Source organism: Schistocerca gregaria, chromosome 1 (assembly GCF_023897955.1).
Source record: "Schistocerca gregaria isolate iqSchGreg1 chromosome 1, iqSchGreg1.2, whole genome shotgun sequence".
Lineage (NCBI taxonomy): Eukaryota > Metazoa > Arthropoda > Insecta > Orthoptera > Acrididae > Schistocerca > Schistocerca gregaria.
Window position 1 is genome coordinate 73024205 of NC_064920.1, and position 25658 is coordinate 73049862.

The window sequence follows — 25658 nt, forward strand, 5'->3', positions numbered from 1 at the left end:
TGTAGAGGCCTATAGTCTACTGAGTTGCATAGGTAATAGTCATACCTCCATTGAATATATTAATTTTATGTATATAAATACAACTGTTTACACATATTTACATTTTAAAATCAAACGTTTAACAAAGTGAGGAAAAAAAGGTTATGGTAGCACAGGAAATCAAACCCAAGCTGATGGATTGACCACTGCACTACTGAGCTAATACATAAACTGTTGCACAAAAACCCCTCATACTTTACATGTAAATCCATAGACAACATTTTACCTTTTCCGAAGACCCACTCACACGAAATATTCCAGGAACCTGAAAGGGACATCTAACTGCTTCTACTCACATAATCTGAGCCAAATCGATGAGCCTCGTCCTGCATCTTCCTGTTGTTAGATTTGCATTTGGAATAGATCTACCTAACTCTTGCAGTCTCACTTTTCCCCTCAGAGATCTACTGGAAAAAGAGCCTCTTTATTAGGTCATCTACAAAATACACTCTCTCACTAAAAGCCCTTGTATAATCACTTTTTAATCACCATCGATAGCCTTTTGACTTACAAGGGTAGTAATCACAACTACACTGGATATATTAATTTTTAATATGCAAACGAAACTGTTTAAATATACTTAAATTTTATAATTAATCAATTAATAGTGTGAAAAGTAAAATACAGTTTCAAAAAAGTTATGGTATATGTGGGAATCAAAGCAAAGCCATCCAACTGGCAGTCAGTGCACATGAACACTCAAGCCATAGTGCTTTCCATCAACTGCTCCTCTGAAAACTCTCATACTCTACACTTGCATAATATTTTATGTGCACCTTCAATGAAAAATACTGACTCGGTGCTGTGAACAACATAGCACTCATAGTGCTGGAAGAGATGATACCACATCAAAGCATGCCCACTTGGAAACACACTGCTGCATCCCTGCTCCGAGGTGATTATAGCCCAGCGGACCATCATTGCAGCACTGAACACTGAGATCTAGTTACTGTGGCCAGACCATTACACAAACATGTTTTTGTCCATTTTATCTACATGCCAGCATGCATTGAAAGAGAAATAAAATAATTTCAGTATGATATTTACAGTTTGCTGTAGCACATTAGCACATGATAACTAGCTGTCACTGGTTATATGAATCAAAGGAAAGATTAGATGAGAAGGGAGGAAGACAGGGTTGTGGGCTATTCCCAGTGTTACTCAATCTATGCAATGAACACAGGAAACCAAGGAGAAATTTGGAACGGAAATTAAAGTTCTGGGAGGATAAATTAAAACTTTGAGGTTTTCTACTGGCATTGTAATCCTGTAGAGAAAGGGCTGAGAATGACATGGTGGACAGTCAGTACCATTTGGTCTTCATGGCCTGTTGAGGTGGAGTTTATTTTTTTAATTCATTAACCTCTAATAAGTGTTCAGAAAAAAATTCTCAAGGTGTTTATCTGGAGTACTGTATGGAAATAAAATGTGTATAGTAAGGAACTAAGACAAGGTAAGAATAGAAGCTTTTGAGATGTGATGCTCTAGAAGAGTGATGAAGACTGGATGGGCATGTCAAATAACTAATGAAGAAGTTCTGTAGTGAATTATGGGAAAAAATTATGGCAAAAGTTGATTTCAAGAAGAGGAAGTTGATAGAACCAATCCTGAGGCAAGGAAGGATTGTCAGTTTGGTAATAGAAGGAAATGTGGATAGTAAAAACTGTAGAGGGAGACCAGGCTTGAATACAGTAAGCTGCAAACAGATGTAGGTTGTGGTAGTTCTGCATAGATAAAGAAGCTAGCACAAGATAGACTAGCATGGAGAGCTACATCAGATGAATCTTCAGACTGAAGATGACAACAACTACAACAACAACAATAATCAACAGTCTAACAGGAGGAAATGATAGCCTGACATACAAAAATATGCATCTGAGGTCAAAGCAAAACATGCATGAAATGCCACAAGATACAGTCAATGCATCAGAACAGAAGAAAGTAAACACCACAAAGCAACAGGAGCAAAAATAACACCTAAAATACATAAAACAATGTTTCTAAATGTGAACAAATTTCTTCGTAACAGTGTCACAACAAGTGGCTCAGAACCGAGGCTTAATTCAAATATTAAAATAACCATGTTTAACATCCCAGAGTCAAAAGTTACAGTTATTGAAAATAGCCTAAAATTCCAACAATTATATGTGAAAGTTCTGGAAACAATAAGCATTATGTTGTGAAAGTAAATGCCATAAAACATGTACATATATTGTGGGACAGTCAGAGGTATAGCCGAAATTGTAAAAAGAATTTTAACAGTGTCGAGATTTATGTCATCAAGAAACCTGGTGCTAAAATTCAAGAAGTCTTAACATGCTGTAATGCTGAAACTGTAAAAAAATGATTATTGATCCTAATAGGTGGTATTAACAATGTCACCTGCAATGAAGGTTATGATATTGAACAAAACTGCAAGGTAAAATTTTCATTGCTTCATCACTCCAAGATATTTGTTATCAACATTCCAAATAACCAGAATTTGATCCCACAACCCTTACACAAATGAGGCTATCTCATAATCAGACTTTGAACTAACAAAAAGCTGGAAGTTTTGTGGTAATACTCATGTTGCAGATGGAAGTAATTTTAGTAGAGAGTTGTTCATTAACTGTGGCATCCCCTACACATGACAGGAGAAAAAGCATTATATGCCCTTCCAAATGCAGTGGTTATGGAACAAAAGAACACACTTGTAACCTATTTCCCTTCAATGGCTTCAGCAATCTCATTGTGCAGGCTCAAAAAATCCTACATGAAACAATTAACAGTGAGACAATCTTGTAAATAATGCCATAGTCACCTTTGACTGAACAATTATTTATCTATAAAACCAACTATTGTAATTTAGGTAGCTTTACCATTATCAAATGGGATACTGCAAAACAGTGCTTTAGTACATGTCAAAACTTAAAAAAATATTTGACACATGTAGATGTTGTCATCATTTCTGCATGTTAGGTATTTAACATCGTCATTATCTTTTACGTGAATGACATCAAATCACTAGTTGTGTAAACTGTATAAATGTGAAACAGAGCTACAAGTTAATGAAACTTTTATTTCAAACTCTCAGATGCTTTTATAGGTGAAAGTATTCTCATGAAATATCCAAGCAGTGGCAATTTTTCACTAGTGTAGGCTTCTAAATAAAGTAAATGAAATTTCTGTTCTCTTAGAGGATCCAGTAGGTGTAAAATTTGGTGTTTTATGCTCCTCAGAGTTTTGCAAAAGATATCACAGTGCTTGGAGGGATCAAGAAATGACTTCTCATTCTGTCGACTCAAGGGGCTTTGAATCCCTGATAGAACATTGAGTTAACATATTTTGGCTCAGGGTGATTTATGCTGTCTGTCTGTTTATCAGTTCTACTTGACAGAAATTCATCCATGTAGTTTCCAGTGGCAAAAACATTAACATACTTACCCAATTCTGAAGTACACATCATGTGACTTATCTTGGCAAATGCCATCTTTCAAAGCCCCAGTTTTTACAAAATGCTGGAAAGTGCATTACATGCATAGCTTACAAATTTTGAGCTTCTGAAACATTATTAAAGTGTCACTTCCTGACTTCCCTTGCTTATACAGCAGTATGACACTTGCAACTTTTCAGTAGTAGTCTTCACCCAGGGACTATAGAACAAAAACTGAATCTAATCTAATCTCATCTAATCCCATCTGGATTGCTCTATCAGGAGAACACAGGCCAAAGCTGTGATGGCATTTATGGTAATCCTGCACACATGAGATTCTTTTTTTTCTGCTTAATACAGACAGCACCTAAACTTGAGAATCTCTTGAAAATATTTCCACTTTGTTGAAATCATTGTTAGACACATTTCCTATAGTAAAAAGGAAGCAGAAACATATCAAATAATTAACCTAAGAATTTCTGGGCCAGCTGAATTGAAGGACAGTATTATCCAGAACCACCACTCTACAAGGCAGTGAAGGAGAGTAAGAAATGTTTGCATTATAACATTCATGAGAAAAGGCACATTGGACAAGTCCTACTCTTTAATTTTATTCTCCAGGCTCTGTACTTCCCAGCTCACATTGAAAGAGATAAGGTATTATTGATAAGAGTATTATTAGGGGGTCTGATCAGTCTTCTCTAAACTATAGTACTCTTGCCTGTAACAACATTGTTTTTTGTTGTTGTTATATCATTCTTGGTGCACTTTCAGTGTCTTCTTCAGTCTGTGTATTGCTTCAAAGAAGGCAATACAACCTACAGCCACCAACCCACCAAAGCATCCCGTGATAGTGTCGACAATTCAGGGACACAGGCTGCCTCTGTCTGAACGACCACCTGTTGCAGAGGAAGCAGAGGAGAACATCCAAATGTGTTACTTCAAAGCCCAAAGAAATACACATGTCATGCAAGTTGCAACCTGGGCATGCCTCAGCCATCTGTGTGGAAGATTCTGTGGAAGTGATTACATCAGAAATTGTAACACATAGAGCTGTTGCAATGTTTATGGCCTAATGACTGCACCATCAGACATGAATTTTGCGAACGTATCCAGAAAGCAATGGAAGGTGAAGAAATTCCCTGCCAAATGATGTTCAGTGATGAGGCGTCATTCCATATAATCAGTAATGTGAATCATCATCATGGAAAATCCCAGTGTTACAGTACAGATCAAAAGAGATTATCCAAAGATGAATATCTTCAGTGCTGTGTGATAGAGCAATGTTTACAGGTCCTACTTTTCTCCTTGGGAAAACTGTGATGGGTATGACATACATTACAAGACTGGTCGTTTCTGAGACTGATAGCTGATAACCCTCACTTCATATTCCAACATGATGGAGCCCTGTTTCATGGGCATGGAAAAGTGTGTCGGCATCTGAACAAGGAACTGCCAGACGGGTGGGTTGGGCAATGTGCTCAGGACGATTCAGCGCTCTTCAGATGGCCCCCAAGGTGTCCCAATTTTTTTCTTTGGGGATATGTGAAATACCATGTGTGTGTACCATCTTTTCTAACAACATTGGCTAAACTCCAGGATCACACCACTGCTGTGCTGGTGAACATTGAAGGGACATGCTCGAATGTGTATGGACTGAGCTCGACTACCGCATAGATCTGTGTTGTGTAACACAAGGAGAGCACATAGAACAATTGTGATGATTTGTAAGAAGCTTGAAAATATGCTTTTTCATACAAAGTATCAATCACTATTTTGTATGTAAAACTTTGTGAAATACATTCATCCAAAGCCTGATGAATTGTTTGTAATCACCCTGCAAGGTTTCATCCCATTCTATTTGCACATGGAGTGTGGGTATAATGGTTACTTAAACACCTCTGTATAAGCTGTAATTAGACTAGTCCTGTCTTTGCAGTTCCTATGGGAGTAATACATAGGAAGCTGTAGTATTTTCCTAGATTCCTCCCTTAATACTGGTTACTGTAACTCTGTAAGTATGCTTTAATGGAATTGGTGATTTTGTCTTCCAGTGTCTGCCAGTTTCAGATAATTTGTCTTTCCAAGACAGATTATACATAGGAAGCTGTAGTATTTTCCTAGATTCCTCCCTTAATACTGGTTACTGTAACTCTGTAAGTATGCTTTAATGGAATTGATGATTTTGTCTTCCAGTGTCTGCCAGTTTCAGATAATCTGTCTTTCCAAGACTCTCTCCTGTGAGTCAAACACACCTGTGTCCATTTACATTGCCCTTCTTTGTACAGTTTCAACACCCGCTTCAATGGGTCGTGTGCATGACAGGTGTTTTCATTTATGTATTCTGACACACACAGTGCCATCTATTGATCAATTTTCACACTATTTTTTTTTCTCCTGCAATACATTTCCCCCTTCTCTGATAATATTCCGATACAATTTGACGTCATTCTGATCAGTGGTGTTATTTCCACATCATTTTGAAGGTTTAACTTTAATAACAATCACCCTGTACATAGTCCCCTACAGTAAACGAAGCATTACAATATTAGGAAGTTCCTGAGCTCCAGTCACATGTAAATCTGTGGTTCGTCCGCTGATGTTTCTGGTTGTGAGCAATACACGCACTGAAAATTTCTTTGGATGCCTTTAACCCTTTCAGGTTTACTATTTCTGATGAAGTTAATCTCATCTTTGATAAGGTGTCTTATACACAACTTGATTTCTACATCTACATCTACATACAGATACTCCGCTAGCCATCAAGCGGTGTGTGGCGGAGGGCACAATTCGCACTAAAGTCATATTCTCCCCCCCCCTCTCTGTTCCACTCGCGGATCACACGAGGGAAAAATGACTGACTGAACGCCTCAGTAAAAGCTTTAATTTCCCTTGTCTTTGAATGGTGATCATTATGCTACTTGAAAGCTGGTGGTAATAATAATGCTCTACATTCCCGGCAAAGGTCGGATTTCAGAATTTAGTGAGCAGCCCCTTCTGTTTAGCGCGCCATCTATTTGCAAGTGTGTCCTACTTCAAACTTTCTACGAGATTTGTAATGCTCCCGCGATGGTTAAATGTACCAGTCATGAATCTTGCTGCTCTTCTTTGGACCTTCTCAATCTCTTGAATCAGACCCATCTGGTGAGAGTCCTATACAGATGAACAGTACTCTAAGACTGGACGAACTAACGTATTGTAAGCAATTTCTTTTGTTAAAGGACTGCATTGCTTCATGATTCTACCGATAAACCACAATGTAAAGTTCGCCTTGCCCGTTACTTGTGTAATCTGATCATTCCATTTGAGATCATTTCAAATAGTCACACCCAGATATTTGACGGATGTTACTGCTTCTAAAGACTGGGCATTTATTTTGTACTCTTACATTAATGGGAATTTTTGCCTTGTTATAGACAGTTTGCTTCCAGCACAATGGATTGTCACTGAATTATAACACTCAGTACACAGAGCACAGTAGCCTATTTGTCACAGAACCCCACCAATTATATATATCAAAAGTTTCTCCAACAATAGAATACAAAAAGCTCATAATCCAAGAAAGAAAAGCAAGATGTGTCCCCTACGTTGCTGTGTACCTGGATTTTAAAAAGGCATACTTCTCTGTTGACAAAACATCTCTATTTCAGTTACTGGAAGTGTCTTGTGTAGGTGATAAAACAAGAAACGTAATTCAGCACGTACCAATGAACAGAAAATCTACAGTAAAATTTGTAGTACTGTTCAGAGGCATAGCAATGACAACAAGAAAAATCACCATTTTGAAAAGAACGGCAGAGAAACAGCATGCAAATATCATGTACAAAAATAGAACATATGACAAATATGAAAGATGCTCCACATTTAATGAACACAGATTGTGGAAAAATTTACAGATTAAATAAATTTAAATACCTCAGTAATGTAAAATATAGAAATGGCTGTGACAGGGAAGCTTATTAACTCAGAAAACTGACAATAGAGAAGGCCTTTCAGTAAACTAAAGGAGTCAACAGAAGCATCCGATTCCACCTGCCTGCCCTGACCCATGACGTAAGGGTGCTGTGTGCGACATCACCACAGTGCGGAGTCCACGAATTGGCCGTGCTTGCAGGTGTCGACTTGATGTGTTTGATGGCTCTCTCTCTGTCTGTACGTTTTTTGGGAAGGCCGACCTTCCTTATGCTCTGAATTTTCTGCCCTGTTTTCTGTGAGTTTGGGTTGTGCCACTAATTGCAAAGCACACATCCCCAAGAAACCTTCAAGCCAGGCCCTGTTTCTTTCGGGCTTGCCCAGTACCCATTGTGCTCCATGACCAAGTCAAGGTAGAGCTCGTCCAACAATCACATCCAGTAAATGGGCTACTACCTTAGTTATAGTCAAGAAGCCATCAGGACAGGTATCACTTTGTGGTGATTTCAAAGTTTCTGTCAATGCTCAGTCTATCACGGACGTGTTTCCCTTGCTGCGCCCTGATGAACTTTTTGCTAAGCTCACTGGTGGTCAGTGTTTGTCCAAGATCGACCTCTCCAATGAATATTTGCACCTTCCCATCCATGCTGACTCTCAATGGCTCATGGTCTTCAACACATTTTTAGCTTGTATCAATACTTGCAGTTACCATATGGCGTGGCAAATGCCCCGGCGATTTTTCGAAGATTTCTTGAACAACTCACAAGGTTCAGATTTTTCACTCTGCAGCAGAGTGTGCACTGATATGTCACTTCCTGGCAGATTAAAATTGTGTGTCTGACCGAGACTCCAACTCGGGACCTTTGCCTTCGCACGTAAGTGATCTACCAACTGAGCTACCCAAGCACGACTCACGCCCCATCCTCACACCTTTACCTCTGCCAGTATCTCGTCTCCTACCTTGCAAACTTAACAAAAGCTCTCCAGCAAACCTTGAAGAACTAGCACTCCTGAAAGAAAGGATATTGCGTAGACATGGCTTAGCCATAGCCTAGGGGATGTTTCCAGAATGAGATTTTTCACTCTGCAGCAGAGTATGAGCTGATATGAAACTTCCTGGCAGATTAAAACTGTGTGCCGGACCGAGACTCGAACTCGGGACCTATGCCTTTTGTGGACAAGTGATCTACGAGTTTGTGTCTTGATCCACCACACAGTTTTAATCTACCAGGAAGTTTCTTATCAGTGCACACTCCGCTGCAGAGTGAAAAATCTCATTCTGGAAACATCCAGAGGAGTTACTCTGTTTTCATGTTGACGAATGCAGTCAACAAACTGTTGGCTTTCCAATCACTAGTGCTCAGGTCACTCAGGCTAGTGCTAGCAAACTGATTTTATGGCCTGAAGCACCTCCATCATGGTCATCTGACTACCTCCATAACTACTCTGTATTTCGGCATCGTTTCTCTGTCACTGATAGTGTTCTACTCCTTGATACAGACTATCCAGCTTCTCACATAGTGGTTCCCTCAGCTCTCCATTCAGAGATACTGCAATTGCTACACACTCATCACTGAGGGATGTTACGCACCAAGGCACTGGCCCAACACCATATTTCTTGGCCCGATTTGGATGGCGACATCAGTCAATTGGTTGTGGCATGTTCTCATTGTGCTTTGCAGCAAGCTCCCCATGGGCAATGTTGTCTCCATGGCCGCAACTTTCATGGGCCTGAGACTGTCTCCACATTGATTTCACCAGCCCTTTCCTTAATGCATACTGGCTAATAGTAACTGAAGTGTTCTCTCCATTCCTATATGTTGTTCGTTGCCCATTAACTTCGGCCTCTGCCACTGTGGCAGCCCTGTTGAAATTTTTCCACTGAACGGCTTCTGGCAGCATTGGTCTCTAATAATGACCTTCAGTTTGTGTCACAGGAGTTTACCTCTTTCTGCAATACCCACGGGATTCACCACATTTTTGCTCCGCCCTTCCACGCACAGTCCAACAGTGGAACCGAGAGATTCAAAATGCAAATGAAAAAGTTCGTGACTCGGTCCCTGTCTGAAGCTGCTTTGGATCAATTTCTGTCTTCCTATCACTTCACACCGCTGGGCAACAACAGCCCCACCGAACTCCGAGGGCATCAACCCCACACACTCCTTCATCTCCTGCAGCCTGGCCAGGGACACCAACCTATGCAGCCATCATCCCGTTTCTGGCCCAGGGTGGCTATCTGGGCATGCAGGTTTGGTCGTCACCCTGCCATCATCTCTCAATACCACAGCTGCCATCTCTGTGGCATCTGTTGGGAGGAGGACCTCTGTGTACATCACTAAGAGCAGTTGCACCTGCGTGTGGATGACTCAGGTGCGTCACTGTAGTATCCCCAGTGTGCGGCACTCAATGGATCACCTGAAGCAGCTGGGTCCCTGCCATGACACACGAGGTGTCACTCATCACTGGTGGACGAATAGTGTGAAGCTTCTCCGGAGCAGCTTTTCCAATACTATTACCAGTATTGATACAACCGCCCTCAACACTGGAGCAGTCTCCTCCACCTCAGCTGCCAACTGCAGGGCCAATACCATAATGTATGAAATCATGATTCGATGTAAGATAGGGCCTGTAAGATAATAATTATCATTGTCTCTGTATCCACTCATTACCCTTATACATCCTTCTTTCCAACTTGATCTTCCTCACTTTCCAGTATTCTTAGCTAATGACTCTGCTTAAATTGCCTTTCCCCAGAGCTTGCTATTTCAGAAATCATCTATTTCTTAGAACTATAAATACTTGTTATCATCATCATCATCATCATCATCATCATCATTATTATTATTATTATTATTATTATTATTATTATTATTATTATTATTATTATTTCTTTCTTATCTCAGACGTTATGTCTGGTCAAAAGTAGAAAGTGACGCAGACCTTGATCAAGCGTGACTTCCTTTTAACTGTACGGTATATGTTATATTGCAGTTAGGAACTTTCGGGTAATTGAACATGTATCAATAATTACGGATTTCTGTAGTTGTATATATAAGTTTGGATGTAGCTGAATTGCATTGATGTACTGGTAGTTATTGTGTGGTATGACTCCTGTAGTTGATAGTATAATTGGTATAATGTCAACTTTATCCTGATGCCACATGTCCTTGACTTCCTCAGCCAGTTGGATGTATTTTTCAATTTTTTCTCCTGTTTTCTTTTGTATATTTGTTGTATTGGGTGTGGATATTTCGATTAGTTGTGTTAATTTTTTCTTTTTATTGGTGAGTATGATGTCAGGTTTGTTATGTGGTGTTGTTTTATCTGTTATAATGGTTCTGTTCCAGTATAATTTGTATTCATCATTCTCCAGTACATTTTGTGGTGCATACTTGTATGTGGGAACGTGTTGTTTTATAAGTTTATGTTGTAAGGCAAGCTGTTGATGTATTATTTTTGCTACATTGTTATGTCTTCTGGGGTATTCTGTATTTGCTAGTATTGTACATCCACTTGTGATGTGATCTACTGTTTCTATTTGTTGTTTGCAAAGTCTACATTTATCTGTTGTGGTACTGGGATCTTTAATAATATGCTTGCTGTAATATCTGGTGTTTATTGTTTGATCCTGTATTGCAATCATGAATCCTTCTGTCTCACTGTATATATTGCCTTTTCTTAGCCATGTCTGGGATGCGTCTTGATCGATGTGTGGCTGTGTTAGATGATACGGGTGCTTGCCATGTAGTGCTTTCTTTTTCCAATTTACTTTCTTCGTATCTGTTGATGTTATGTGATCTAAAGGGTTGTAGAAGTGGTTATGAAATTGCAGTGGTGTAGCCGATGTATTTATATGAGTCATTGCTTTGTGTATTTTGCTAGTTTCTGCTCGTTCTATAAAGAATTTTCTTAAATTGTCTACCTGTCCATAATGTAGGTTTTTTATGTCGATAAATCCCCTTCCTCCTTCCTTTCTGTTTAATGTGAATCTTTCTGTTGTTGAATGTATGTGATGTATTCTATATTTGTGGCATTGTGATCGTGTAAGTCTAATGAGTGCTTCTAGGTCTGTGTTACTCCATTTCTCTACTCCAAATGAGTAGGCCAATATTGGTATAGCATAAGTATTTATAGCTTTTGTTTTGTTTCTTGCTGTCAATTCTGTTTTTAGTATTTTTGTTAGTCTTTGTCTATATTTTTCTTTTAGTTCTTCTTTAATATTTGTATTATCTATTCCTATTTTTTGTCTGTATCCTAGATATTTATAGGCATCTATTTTTTCCATCGCTTCTATGCAGTTGCTGTGGTTATCCAATATGTAATCTTCTTGTTTAATGTGTTTTCCCTTGACTATGCTACTTTTCGTACATTTGTCTGTTCCAAAAGCCATATTTATATCATTGCTGAATACTTCTGTTATCTTTAGTAAATGGTTGAGTTGTTGATTTGTTGCTGCCAGTAGTTTTAGATCATCCATGTATAGCAAATGTGTGATTTTGAGTGGGTATGTTCCAGTAATATTGTATCCATAATTTGTATTAGTTAGCATGTTGGATAGTGGGTTCAGAGCAAGGCAGGACAAGAAAGGACTTAATGACTCTCCTTGGTATATTCCACACTTAATCTGCATTGGCTGTGATGTGATATTATTTGAATTTGTTTGGATATTAAGTGTGGTTTTCCAATTTTTCATTACTATGTTTAGGAACTGTATCAATTTAGGATCTAGTTTGTGTATTTCCAATATTTGTAGTAACCATGAGTGGGGTACACTATCAAAAGCTTTATGGTAATCAATGTATGTGTAGTGTGGCGCCCTTTGTTTAGTTTTAGCTTGATATGTCACCTCTGCATCTATTATCAGTTGCTCTTTACATCCTCGTGCTCCTTTGCAGCAGCCTTTTTGTTCTTCATTTACAATTTTGTTCTGTGTTGTATGTGTCATTAATTTCTGTGTAATGACTGAAGTTAATATTTTGTATATTGTTGGTAGGCATGTTATGGGTCGCTATTTAGCTTGGTTTGCTGTGTCTGCTTGATCTTTAGGTTTCATACAAATTATTCCATGTGTAAGTGTATCAGGGAATGTGTATGGGTCTGCAATGTAACTGTTAAATAATTTAATGACGATGTAAATAAAACAGAAAGAAACTTCCACATGGGAAAAATATATTAAAAACAAAGATTCCAAGACTTACCAAGCGGGAAAGCGCCGGCAGACAGGCACATGAACAAAACACACAAACACACACACAGAATTACGAGCTTTCGCAACTGGCAGTTGCTTCGTCAGGAAAGAGGGAAGGAGAGGGAAAAATGAAAGGATGTGGGTTTTAAGGGAGAGGGTAAGGAGTCATTCCAATCCCGGGAGCGGAAAGACTTCCCTTAGGGGAAAAAAAGGACAGGTGTACACTCGCACACACACACACATATCCATCCGCACATACACAGATACAAGCAGACATATTTAAAAGCAAAGAGTTAAGGGCAGAGATGTCAGTCGAGGCGGAAGTACAGAGGCAAAGAAGTTGTTGAAAGACAGGTGAGGTATGAGCGGCGGCAACTTGAAATTAGCGGAGGTTGAGGCCTGGCGGATATCGAGAAGAGAGGATATACTGAAGGGCGAGTTCCCATCTCCGGAGTTCGGATAGGTTGGTGTTGGTGGGAAGTATCCAGATAACTCGGACGGTGTAACACTGTGCCAAGATGTGCTGGCTGTGCATCAAGGCATGTTTAGCCACAGGGTGATCCTCATTACCAACAAACACTGTCTGCCTGTGTCCATTCATGCGAATGGACAGTTTGTTGCTGGTCATTCCCACATAGAAAGCATCACAGTGCAGGCAGGTCAGTTGGTAAATCACGTGGGTGCTTTCACATGTGGCTCTCCCTTTGATTGTGTACACCTTCCGCGTTACAGGACTGGAGTAGGTGGTGGTGGGAGGGTGCATAGGACAGGTTTTACACCGGGGGCGGTTGCAAGGGTAGGAGCCAGAGGGTAGGGGAGGTGGTTTGGGGATTTCATAGGGATGAACCAAGAGGTTACGAAGGTTAGGTGGACGGCGGAAAGACACTCTTGGTGGAGTGGGGAGGATTTCATGAAGGATGGATCTCATTTCGGGGCAGGATTTTAGGAAGTCGTATCCCTGCTGGAGAGCCACATTCAAGGTCTGATCCAGTCCCGGGAAGTATTCTGTTACAAGTGGGGCACTTTTGGGGTTCTTCTGTGAGAGGTTCTGGGTTTGAGGGGATGAGGAAGTGGCTCTGGTTATCTGCTTCTGTACCAGGTTGGGAGGGTAGTTGCAGGATGCGAAAGCTGTTTTCAGGTTGTTGGTGTAATGGTCGAGGGATTCAGGACTGGAGCAGATTCGTTTGCCACGAAGGCCTAGGCTGTAGGGAAGGGACCGTTTGATATGGAATGGGTGGCAGCTGTCATAATGGAGGTACTGTTGCTTGTTGGTGGGTTTGATGTGGACGGATGTGTGCAGCTGGCCATTGGACAGATGGAGGTCAACATCTAGGAAAGTGGCATGGGATTTGGAGTAGGACCAGGTGAGTCTGATGGAACCAAAGGAGTTGAGGTTGGAGAGGAAATTCTGGAGTTGTTCTTCACTGTGAGTCCAGATCATGAAGATGTCATCAATAAATCTGTACCAAACTTTGGGTTGGCAGGCTTGGGTAACCAAGAAGGCTTCCTCTAAGCGACCCATAAATAGGTTGGCATACGAGGGGGCCATCCTGGTACCCATGGCTGTTCCCTTTAATTGTTGGTATGTCTGGCCTTCAAAAGTGAAGAAGTTGTGGGTCAGGATGAAGCTGGCTAAGGTGACGAGGAAAGAGGTTTTAGGTAGGGTGGCAGGTGATCGGCGTGAAAGGAAGTGCTCCATTGCAGCGAGGCCCTGGACTTGTGGGATATTCGTGTATAGGGAAGTGGCATCAATGGTTACAAGGATGGTTTCCGGGGGTAACAGACTGGGTACGGATTCCAGGCGTTCGAGAAAGTGGTTGGTGTCTTTGATGAAGGATGGGAGACTGCATGTAATAGGTTGAAGGTGTTGATCTACATAGGCAGAGATACGTTCTGAGGGGGCTTGGTAACCAGCTACAATGGGGCGGCCAGGATGTTTGGGTTTGTGAATTTTAGGAAGTAGGTAGAAGGTAGGAGTTCGAGGTGTCCCATGCCACTTTCCTAGACGTTGACCTCCATCTGTCCAATGGCCAGCTGCACACATCCGTCCACATCAAACCCACCAACAAGCAACAGTACCTCCATTATGACAGCTGCCACCCATTCCATATCAAACGGTCCCTTCCCTACAGCCTAGGCCTTCGTGGCAAACGAATCTGCTCCAGTCCTGAATCCCTCGACCATTACACCAACAACCTGAAAACAGCTTTCGCATCCCGCAACTACCCTCCCAACCTGGTACAGAAGCAGATAACCAGAGCCACTTCCTCATCCCCTCAAACCCAGAACCTCTCACAGAAGAACCCCAAAAGTGCCCCATTTGTGACAGAATACTTCCCGGGACTGGATCAGACCTTGAATGTGGCTCTCCAGCAGGGATACGACTTCCTAAAATCCTGTACCGAAATGAGATCAATCCTTCATGAAATCCTCCCCACTCCACCAAGAGTTTCTTTCCACCGTCCACCTAACCTTCGTAACCTCTTGGTTCATCCCTATGAAATCCCCAAACCACCTTCCCTACCCTCTGGCTCCTACCCTTGCAACCGCCCCCGGTGTAAAACCTGTCCTATGCACCCTCCCACCACCACCTACTCCAGTCCTGTAACCCGGAAGGTGTACACGATCAAAGGGAGAGCCACGTGTGAAAGCACCCACGAAGCAACTGCCAGTTGCGAAAGCTCGTAATTCTGTGTGTGTGTTTGTGTGTTTTGTTCATGTGCCTGTCTGCCGGCGCTTTCCCGCTTGGTAAGTCTTGGAATCTTTGTTTTTAATATATGGATGCAACTCCAGAATTTCCTCTCCAACCTCAACTCCTTTGGTTCCATCAGGTTCACCTGGTCCTACTCCAAATCCCATGCCACTTTCCTAGATGTTGACCTCCATCTGTCCAATGGCCAGCTGCACACATCCGTCCACATCAAACCCACCAACAAGCAACAGTACCTCCATTATGACAGCTGCCACCCATTCCATATCAAACGGTCCCTTCCCTACAGCCTAGGCCTTCGTGGCAAACGAATCTGCTCCAGTCCTGAATCCCTCGACCATTACACCAACAACCTGAAAACAGCTTTCGCATCCCGCAACTACCCTCCCAACCTGGTACAGAAGCAGATAACCAGAGCCACTTCCTCATCCCCTCAAACCCAGAACCTCTCACAGAAGAACCCCAAAAGTGCCCCACTTGTAACAGAATACTTCCCGGGACTGGATCAGACCTTGAATGTGGCTCTCCAGCAGGGATACGACTTCCTAAAATCCTGCCCCGAAATGAGATCCATCCTTCATGAAATCCTCTCCACTCCACCAAGAGTGTCTTTCCGCCGTCCACCTAACCTTCGTAACCTCTTGGTTCATCCCTATGAAATCCCCAAACCACCTCCCCTACCCTCTGGCTCCTACCCTTGCAACCGCCCCCGGTGTAAAACCTGTCCTATGCACCCTCCCACCACCACCTACTCCAGTCCTGTAACCCGGAAGGTGTACACGATCAAAGGGAGAGCCACATGTGAAAGCACCCACGTGATTTACCAACTGACCTGCCTGCACTGTGATGCTTTCTATGTGGGAATGACCAGCAACAAACTGTCCATTCGCATGAATGGACACAGGCAGACAGTGTTTGTTGGTAATGAGGATCACCCTGTGGCTAAACACGCCTTGATGCACGGCCAGCACATCTTGGCACAGTGTTACACCGTCCGAGTTATCTGGATACTTCCCACCAACACCAACCTATCCGAACTCCGGAGATGGGAACTCGCCCTTCAGTATATCCTCTCTTCTCGATATCCGCCAGGCCTCAACCTGCGCTAATTTCAAGTTTCCCGCCGCTCATACCTCACCTGTCTTTCAACAACTTCTTTGCCTCTGTACTTCCGCCTCGACTGACATCTCTGCCCTTAACTCTTTGCCTTTAAATATGTCTGCTTGTGTCTGTGTATGTGCGGATGGATATGTGTGTGTGTGTGCGAGTGTACACCTGTCCTTTTTTTCACCTAAGGGAAGTCTTTCCGCTCCCGGGATTGGAATGACTCCTTACCCTCTCCCTTAAAACCCACATCCTTTCATTTTTCCCTCTCCTTCCCTCTTTCCTGACGAAGCAACTGCCAGTTGCGAAAGATCGTAATTCTGTGTGTGTGTTTGTGTGTTTTGTTCATGTGCCTGTCTGCCGGCGCTTTCCCGCTTGGTAAGTCTTGGAATCTTTGTTTTTAATATATTTTTCCCATGTGGAAGTTTCTTTCTGTTTTTATATATATATATATATATATATATATATATATATATATATATATATATATGTGTGTGTGTGTGTGTGTGTGTGTGTGTGTGTGTGTGTGTGTGTGTGTGTGTGTGGGGGATATATATATATATATGTGTGTGTGTGTGTGTGTGTGTGTGTGTGTGTGTTATTTTATTGTGCCTGTCTACCGGCGCTTTCCCGCTTGGTAAGTCTTGGAATCTTTGTTTTTAATATAAATAAAATAAAAAAGTATTTAGTAAAGGTGCCACATACTTCAGCAATATTCCTGGATGCGTAACACAGGTGCTGTATTAATTGCATTTACATAAAAATTCTTGACAAAAATCACACCAGAGTTTTTATTTCCACAATAGATTTAACACTAAGCGATGTACAAGAAAAAAAAATTCACAAGTAATTTGAAAAATGCATGGAATGTAAAATACCTCTGATGTAGCTGTAAACACCCCATGTTATTGTTGTGCCACAGATAGCCACTGCTGCAGGAAAAATATAGTTTGTCTTCTTTCTCTGAGGTGGCTCTGTAGAAAATTTTGAAAACTGTACATAAATAGACCCAATGGACCCATGAGGTAACACTGCTTGCCGCTGAATATAGCAATTCCTGTAAAGGAAATTATGATTATTTATTGAACTTGCAGACAATAAGGACAGATGTTAAAAAAAAAAGAGTGAAAAATCGCTAATTTCCAATGATAAGAAATAGTAGTATCAATTAAAATCCTTCTGGATGACATATTAGCTAATGTTGCAGAATAAAACACGGCTTCCATTTGAAACAACTAGCACCGTACTTCCTGTGAACATGAAATTTAAAAAAAAAAAAAAACAGAAATCTATGCTGATGTCAGATTATTAGAATAATACCAACAAGGAGTAGAGCAGGCAAAAAGGAGATCACTTACAAACCTCTTGTCTGGCCATATTTAGTACATTAAAACTGAAGAAACTGGAAAAAGGTAGGAATTTAAGGATATGAGACCTGGAGAAACTGAAAGAACCAGACGCTGTAGAGAGTTTCAGAGAGAGATTAGTGAACAGTTGACAAAAACAGGGGAAATACAGTAGAAGAACGGGTAGCTTTGAGAGATGAAATAGTGAAGAAAGCAGAGGATCAAGTAAGAAACGTCCTGGCAGATTAAAACTGTTTACCGGACTGAGACTCGAAATTGGGACCTTAGCCTTTCGCGGGCAAGGTCTCCTACCTTCCAAACTTCACAGAAGCTCTCCAGCAAAGGAGAACTTCTGTGAGGTTTGGAAGGTAGGAAAGAGGTACTCACAGAATTGAAATTGTGAGGACGGGTCGTGACTCATGCTTTGGTAGCTGAGATGGTAGAGCACTTGCCCGTGAAAGGCAAAGGTCCTGAGTTCGAGTCTCAGTCTGGCACACAGTTTTAATCTGCCAGGAAGTTTCATATCTGCGCACACTCCGCTGCAGAGTGAAAATCTCATTCTCATTTTTGAGGTTCAAGTAGGTAAAAGGATGAGGGCTAGTAGAAATCCTTGGGGAACACAAGAGATATAGAATTTAATTGATTAATGGAAAAAATTATAAAATGCAATAAATGAAGCAGGCGAAAATGAATACAAATCTCTCAAAAATGAGATCGACAGCCATGACACAACTCTCCCATCTGGTGAACAATATGTATGAGACAGGAGAAATACCCTCAGACTTCAAGAAGAATATAATTCCAATCCCAAAGAAAGTAGGTGTCGACAGATGTGAAAATTACCAAACTATCAGTGTAATAAGTCATGGCTGCAAAATACTAACACGAATACTGTACAGATGAATGGAAAAACTGGTAGAAACCGACCTCAGGGAAGATCAGTTTGGACTCCATAGAAATGTTGGAACACACGAGGTAATACTGACCCTACACCTTCTCATAGAAGATAGGTTAAGGAAAGGCAAACCTATGTTTAAAGCATTTGTAGACGCAGAGAAAGCTTTTGACAATGTTGACTGGAATACTATTTCAAATAATGAAGGTGGCAGGGGTAAAATACAGGGAACAAAAGTATATTTACAATTTGTACAGAAACCAGATGGCAGTTATAAGAGTCGAAGAACATGAAAGGGAAGCAATGGTTGAGAAGGGAGTAAGACAAGGTTGTAGCCTATCCCCGATGTTATTCAATCTGTTTATTGAACAAGCAGTAAAGGAAACAAAATAAAAATTTTGAGTAGGAATTAAAATCTATGGAGAAGAAATAAAAACTTTGAGGTTTGCTGATGACATTGTAATTATGTCAGAGACAGTAAAGGACCTGGAAGAGCAGTTGAACGGAATGGACAGTGTCTTGAAAGGAGGTTAAAAGATAAAGATGAACATTAACAAAAGCAAAACGAGGATAATGGAATGTAAGCAAATTAACTCAGGTGACTCTGAGGGAATTAGATTAGGAAATGAGACTCTTAAAGTAGTAGATGAGTTTTGCTATTTGGGAAGCAAAATTAACTGATGATGGTCGAAGTACAGAGGATATAAAATATAGACTGGCTACGGCAAGGAAAACATTTCAGAAGAAGAGAAATTTGTTAACATCAAGTGTCAGGAAGTCTTTTTTAAGTATTTGTACAGATTGTAGCCATGTATGGAAGTGAAACATGGATGATGAATAGTTTAGACAAGCAGAGAACATAAGCTTTCTAAATGTGGTGGTACAGAAGAATGCTGAAGTTTAGATGGGTAGATCACATAACTAATGAGAAGGTATTGAGTGGAACTGGGGAGGAGAGGAATTTGTGGCACAACCTGACTAAAAGAAGGGATCGATTGGTAGGACACATTCTGAGGCATCAAGGGATCACCAATTTAGCACTGGAGGGAAGCGTGAAGGGTAAAAATCACAGAGGGAAACCAAGAGATGAATACACTAAACAGATCAGAAGGATGTAGGTTGCATAGAGGGAGACCAAGAGATGAATACACTAAACAGATCAGAAGGATGTAGGTTGCATTAGGTACTGGGAGATGAAGAAGCTTGCACAGGATAGAGTAGCATGCAGAGCTGCATCAGACCAGTCTCTGGACTGAAGACCACAGCAACAACAACAACATTCATTCCATTCAACTGCTTTCACGAGTCCTTTGCAATCTCTGATTTACATCATCAGCAACCATCAATGTTTTACTTTCTTCTACATGGATTTTTATCTCTTTTCCAAATTTCTGCTTGGTTTTCTTCACAACTTGTTCGATGTACACACTAAATAACATTGGGGATAGCCTAAAACCCTGTCTCTCTCCATTGTCAACTCATGTTCCCCTTTGACTCATAACTGCAGTCTGGTTACTGTACAAATTGTGGATAAAATTTTGCTCCCTGTATTTTATCGCTGCTACCTTCACAATTTTAAGGAAGGTATTCTAATCAACATTGTCAAAAACTTTCTCTAAATCTACAAATGCTGTAAATGTTGTTTTGCCTTTATTCAATTTATTTCCCAACACAATTTGTCAAGGCAATATTGCCACGTGTTCCTAAATTTCTCCAAAAACGAAATTGATTTTCCCTGGGATACATCTCTACCAGTTTTTCCATTCTTCTGTCAATAATTTGTGTCAGCATTTTGAAACCATGACTGATTAAACTGACAGTTTGGGTGACATTCACACCTGTCAACATCTGCCTTTAATGGTATTGGAAATTTTACATTCTTCTTGAAGTGAAGGGGTATTTTTAATATAAATAATAAATGGGATGAACTCTATTCAGTTCTGTTGAAGCATTTTGACTTTTCCCATCCAGTTACAGCAAAAGCAGTTTCTTGACTCCCAATCAGAAGGAAAAAAAGAATCAAGTTAAAACTACCAGCTACATTATTCATGCTGAGGCAGAATATCTACCACCTGTATATTACTTTACAAATCACCTGGGCTGCATATTTTCAAAGAACAATATAACAGTCCCAAGCAAAGTATGAAATCATACCTCCTAAATTTTAGGAAAAACTCCACAGTGAATCAACAGTATAATCAGCAAATGTAGCCATGCTGCCTGGAACTTCATTAAGAAATACTGCAAACATATACAAACAAGAAATGGGAAGCAATTAATATCTGACAAGACCAAGAAACTGCTTGGAACATTCTTAACAAGCATTTTATCTTCACAATTGGCACCATAATCCTGGACACAGATCCACTTATCAACTTGATATACAGCTACATGACAGATATTGGCTTTGAATTTGAGGGTGTAAAAGAACAAGAGATACACAAAATAATCCTACAGCTAAAAAACAAACAATCAAGTGTCCGGGATAGTCTTTCTGGACACCATAAATGCTGAGGTTAAACCAATTACATATCTCATCAATTGTAGCATCAAAGAAGGCATGTCTCCCAGTGCACTAGAAAGAAACATTGCTGTTCTTATCTTCTTCTTCTTCTTCTTCTTCTTCTTCTTCTTCTTAAGGTGCCATCTCTCTTCAGAGGTTAGTAGTCATTATAGATAATCTTATTTTGACTTTGCAGATGCAGACAATTGTAAGGAAATGCAGCAAATCACTCTCAGATTCTGTAGCCAAGACATTCGTTTTCTCTCTGCTGATGTTTTCCCTTCAACTTTTCCTAACATTATGAGTCTTAGAATATTGCACCTTTGATATACTAGTTTTCTGGTTTTTGTTTTTGTTCCTCAATTTCTTATTCCTACTGATTCACCTTAGAGCCTCTTCATTGGTAATGCTTTGTGTCCAGGATATTTTTAACACTTGCCGATACAGCCACATTTCAAATGCTTCAGTCTTCTTCATTGCTGCCTTATTAAATGTCTTTGCTTCCATCCCATACAAGAGTACTGGGATTGCATAACGTTTAATTATTCTGATAAAAAATGATCTCACCTAAAAATGGCAACACTAATATTTTTTTTTAAATTTACAGTGACACGTGTGTGTACTTTCAAAATGCCATTCATGCAGCAGTGCTATGTCATCCGAGAGGGCCCCTCAGATATGTGTGTGTGGAGGGGGGATTGGAATTGGTGGGAGGGAGGGAGGAGGGAGGGAGGAAGGAAGGAGGATGGAGGAGGGAGAGGGAGGTAGGGAGAGAGATCTTACTGTCAGAGTCTACCACAGGCCCCAGTCTATTTAAGGCTAGCCAAGCAACACTCAGCCTCAGTTCTCTATGTGTGTTGCTATAGTTCTTTGCATACATAATTCATGCCTGCTGAATGTTACTTAAATACTGTGTTCAAGTTGTTAATGCTTCTGTGGAATAAAAGTGTGTTCAGTCGGCTGGTTGCATTGTACTCATACTTACGTACAACATTATTGCCGATGAGTGTAGTTCTGTGCTAGACACAAATTTCTATTCTGATTGTTTTTCCATTTATTCTCACACTGGTTGATGGCGTTTTGGAGGACATTTTACATCAGTTGGTTGAACAGCAACAATTGTTCACCATGGTGTTGCACCACAAATCACAGGCATTGCCCAATTCAATTCAGGGACATCAATCATTGGCTTCTGTTTTGCCTGGTCAGCATACTCCTCAGTCTGTGTCACTGACTGTTTTGCCCTCCGTGGCCACCATTGTTCATCTGCCTCCCTTTTCCACATACCATGAGTCCGTTTAGGAATGGGATGCTTGCGAGAAACATCTGCGAAAACAGTTTCAAGCTTCCAGGATAATTGATGCTACTTTATGCCATGACATGCCATGTTCCTTTCATGGATATTGCCAAGAATGTATCAAGTTCTGTGTCAACTCATCCCTTTTCAGAATCTGTATCCTTTAACATTTGATCAAACGTGGGAACTTTTTTCAAAATACTACTGTAAGTGCACCCATGTTATTGCATCCCAGGTTGAGTTTTACCATTGTAGGAAGCAACCACATCAATCCTGTCGAGCATGGCCAGCTTAACTCCACTGCTTAAGTTGTTGCCATCATTTTGTGTTTGATGTGCATGAAGAGCTGTATGCTGATCAGATGGCAATAGATGCTATCATTCGTTCAGCTGCGGATAGCGAGGTGCAAGAGCATGCCCTCCGGAGTGAAAGTCGATCCCTCTCTGAGGTTTTAGTTATTGCACAAGCATTCGAGGTATCGCGAGCTGCGAGTAACCAAGTTGAGTCATGATGTGAGGTATCAGCAATACAACTCCCTCCTCCACACCACACTTTAGGTAGTTCTCTGGGGGAAGATTTGGTCACGGCAGTCCAAATACCACCACAGCACCAAGACAGCTGGCCTCTCTCCCAGCATCAGTCGCATTGACAAAGTAAACAGCAATGCATGTGTTCCACACTCCTATCCTGCCATTATTGTTTCATTAACTGCGAGTTCCCTAACTGCGCAAAATATTGTGCTATCTGTCATAACTGTAACAAAAAAGGTCACATTGCTTCTGTTTGTAACGCAAAAATTCAGCATACTGATCCTGATGTGGATATGAGTGTAAACATTGTAATGGCTATTCTTGTTCCGCCAAACAAGCTTTTCATTGACTTTATGGTTTTTATTCAGTTCTGCACATGTAAGTGGACACAGGAGCTGTGGTAACCTTGTTAAACTCACGAATTTATATGGACTTGGTCTCCCCTCCGCACTTCCCTGTGTCATGAAAGTTAGTAAATTGCAATATACAGAGTATTTCTGCTCTCACACAATTCTCTGTCCGAGAGACTTACAAGTCAATAGTTCAGTCACTCACGTTTCTTGTTGTAGATAACACACCAAGTTGAGTCATTATGTGAGGTATCAGCAATAGAACTTTTGGTTTAAACGCTTTTAAGTTGTTTGGTTTTACCATTTAAGATAAGTGAATTTAGTATCTGAGCAAGTGCTGTATACACAGTTAAATGTATTAAGGTCCTAGTTTTCCTCTTTGTTTTATCCTGGGTTGAAGTGTGCCAACAATTTTCAAATTCACATTACCATGAGACCTTCAGCTTGGCCTCATTATTTCTGGTTCAGTCCAGTTCCAATGGCACTCACAGAACAAGTCAAAAATGAATTACATTGCCTCACAGAATCTTTGGCCTATTACATCAAGTGAGGTCTACCACCTTAGTTACAGTAAAGAAACCATCAGGACAGTTACACATCTGTGGTGATTTTAAAGTTTCTGTGTACGTGAATTCATACTGGATACTGCGCCCGGACGAACTCTTCATGACGCTATCAGGTGGTCAATACTTCTCAAAAATTGTCTTATCGGATGCCTGTTAACAACTCCCTTTACATATAGACTCACTACATTTGGTAGTTGTCAATCCCCCTTTTGGACTACAGCAATATTTGTGGTTGCCTTTTGGAGTCGCCAGCACTCCCACTATTTTTCAATGTTTTTTGGGACAACTTACAGCGTCTGGGCCAAGCTGTGCAAACTATTTGGGTGACATCGTAGTTTTCAGTGCTTCCATTGAGGAACATTTACAAAATCTCTATATTCTTTTTTTCCATCCTCCGAACAGCCGGGTTGAAGTGGAAATTAGCAAAATGTCAATTTTTTCAACCTTCTTTAGTTTAACTTCAGTTAGAGGTTTCTCACAAAGGTCTCAAACCTCTGCATCAACATGTTTCTGCTATTGCATCACTTTCATGTCCCACAACAGTCAAAGAACTTTAGGTTTTTCTATGCCAAGTCGCCCACTACCATAAATTTTTACATGGGGCAGTGACAATCACACAGCCATTAAATGCATTGTTGTGCAAAGGGACTCAAGTTTTGGTGGTCACCGGCTTGTAAAACCTTTTTTCCACCCTTAATGTCATGTTGCAGTCTGTGCCCTGCTTAGTCAGGTACCAACCAGGCATACACTCGACCCTTGCGACAGACGCTTCACAGTACAGGTTGGGGGCAGTACTGGCACATAGTATCCCAAAGGCTCCAAGGGCCCTACGGCTTATGCCTCAAAAATGTTTACTCCTGCTCCAACTATTGCTCTCAGATAGAACAACAAGCTTGGCCATTGTTTATCCCATGAAAAAATTCCATGTTTTTCTCCACGGTACCAAATTCCACCTGGACACCGATCACAAACTATTGGTTTCCTTATTCAGTCCCTCTGCGTCATCACCATATAAAGCAGCACACCACATTCAACACTGGGCTCTTTTACTTTTGCCTTACAGCTATGAGATTAATTTCTGCCCTACGAGTCAACATGCACATTCTAACGCTTTGTCCCATTTGCCAGCTGGTCCGGACCCAGGATTTGATCAGGAACCGCCTTGTTTCCACACTGATGTTGCTGCGCAACAGACAGTTGGTGGTTTTCCTGTAACTAGCACATGAATCACGAAGGTTGTAACTTCATATCTCATTTTGCAGGAGGTCATAACATTCGTACAACATGATTGCCCGGATTCACTGCCTTCTTGTGCATCGACCCCCTCTGTAATTATTGCATCTCCTGACAGCAATTGTATGTTGTGGATGGTGTTCTGCTTTTAGACACTCCCTCGCATGCTGATCCCCTCAGTGATTCATTCAGAGGATCTCTGTTTATTACATGCAGATCATTAGTGTGTTACACTGCCTCCTGCTCACAGTGTGTGACACACCAAGCAGCTCCCTAGGCATCGTCGTCTCCTTGGCCAACACCATCACATACACATGACCGTATACATGTTGATTTCATTGACCACTTTCTCTATGCTTATTGGGTGTCAATTGTTGACACATATTCTCATTTTCTGCATGTCGTTCATTGTGTTTCCACATCCACAACTGCAACTGTCAGAGCTGTGTCCAAAATTTTTTCACTTGATGGACCCCAACGTACCATTCACAATGTAATGGTGAGGGTGGAACGCCTAGTGCAAATGTTCAAAACTCAGATGAAAAAGTATGCTGCCAACTCTTCGCCCAA

At 41.0% G+C, this 25658-nt stretch overlaps 1 protein-coding gene across 1 annotated transcript in view; it reads right to left on the reverse strand.

Moving 5' to 3' along the window:
* Positions 1-25658, reverse strand: part of LOC126333456 (sulfite oxidase-like) — a 116490-nt gene that overhangs the window by 55840 nt on the left and 34992 nt on the right. The window contains exon 2 of the mRNA XM_049996740.1: positions 17247-17425. Coding sequence (XP_049852697.1) covers positions 17247-17425 — 179 coding nt within the window. The remainder of the gene's footprint in view (positions 1-17246; positions 17426-25658) is intronic.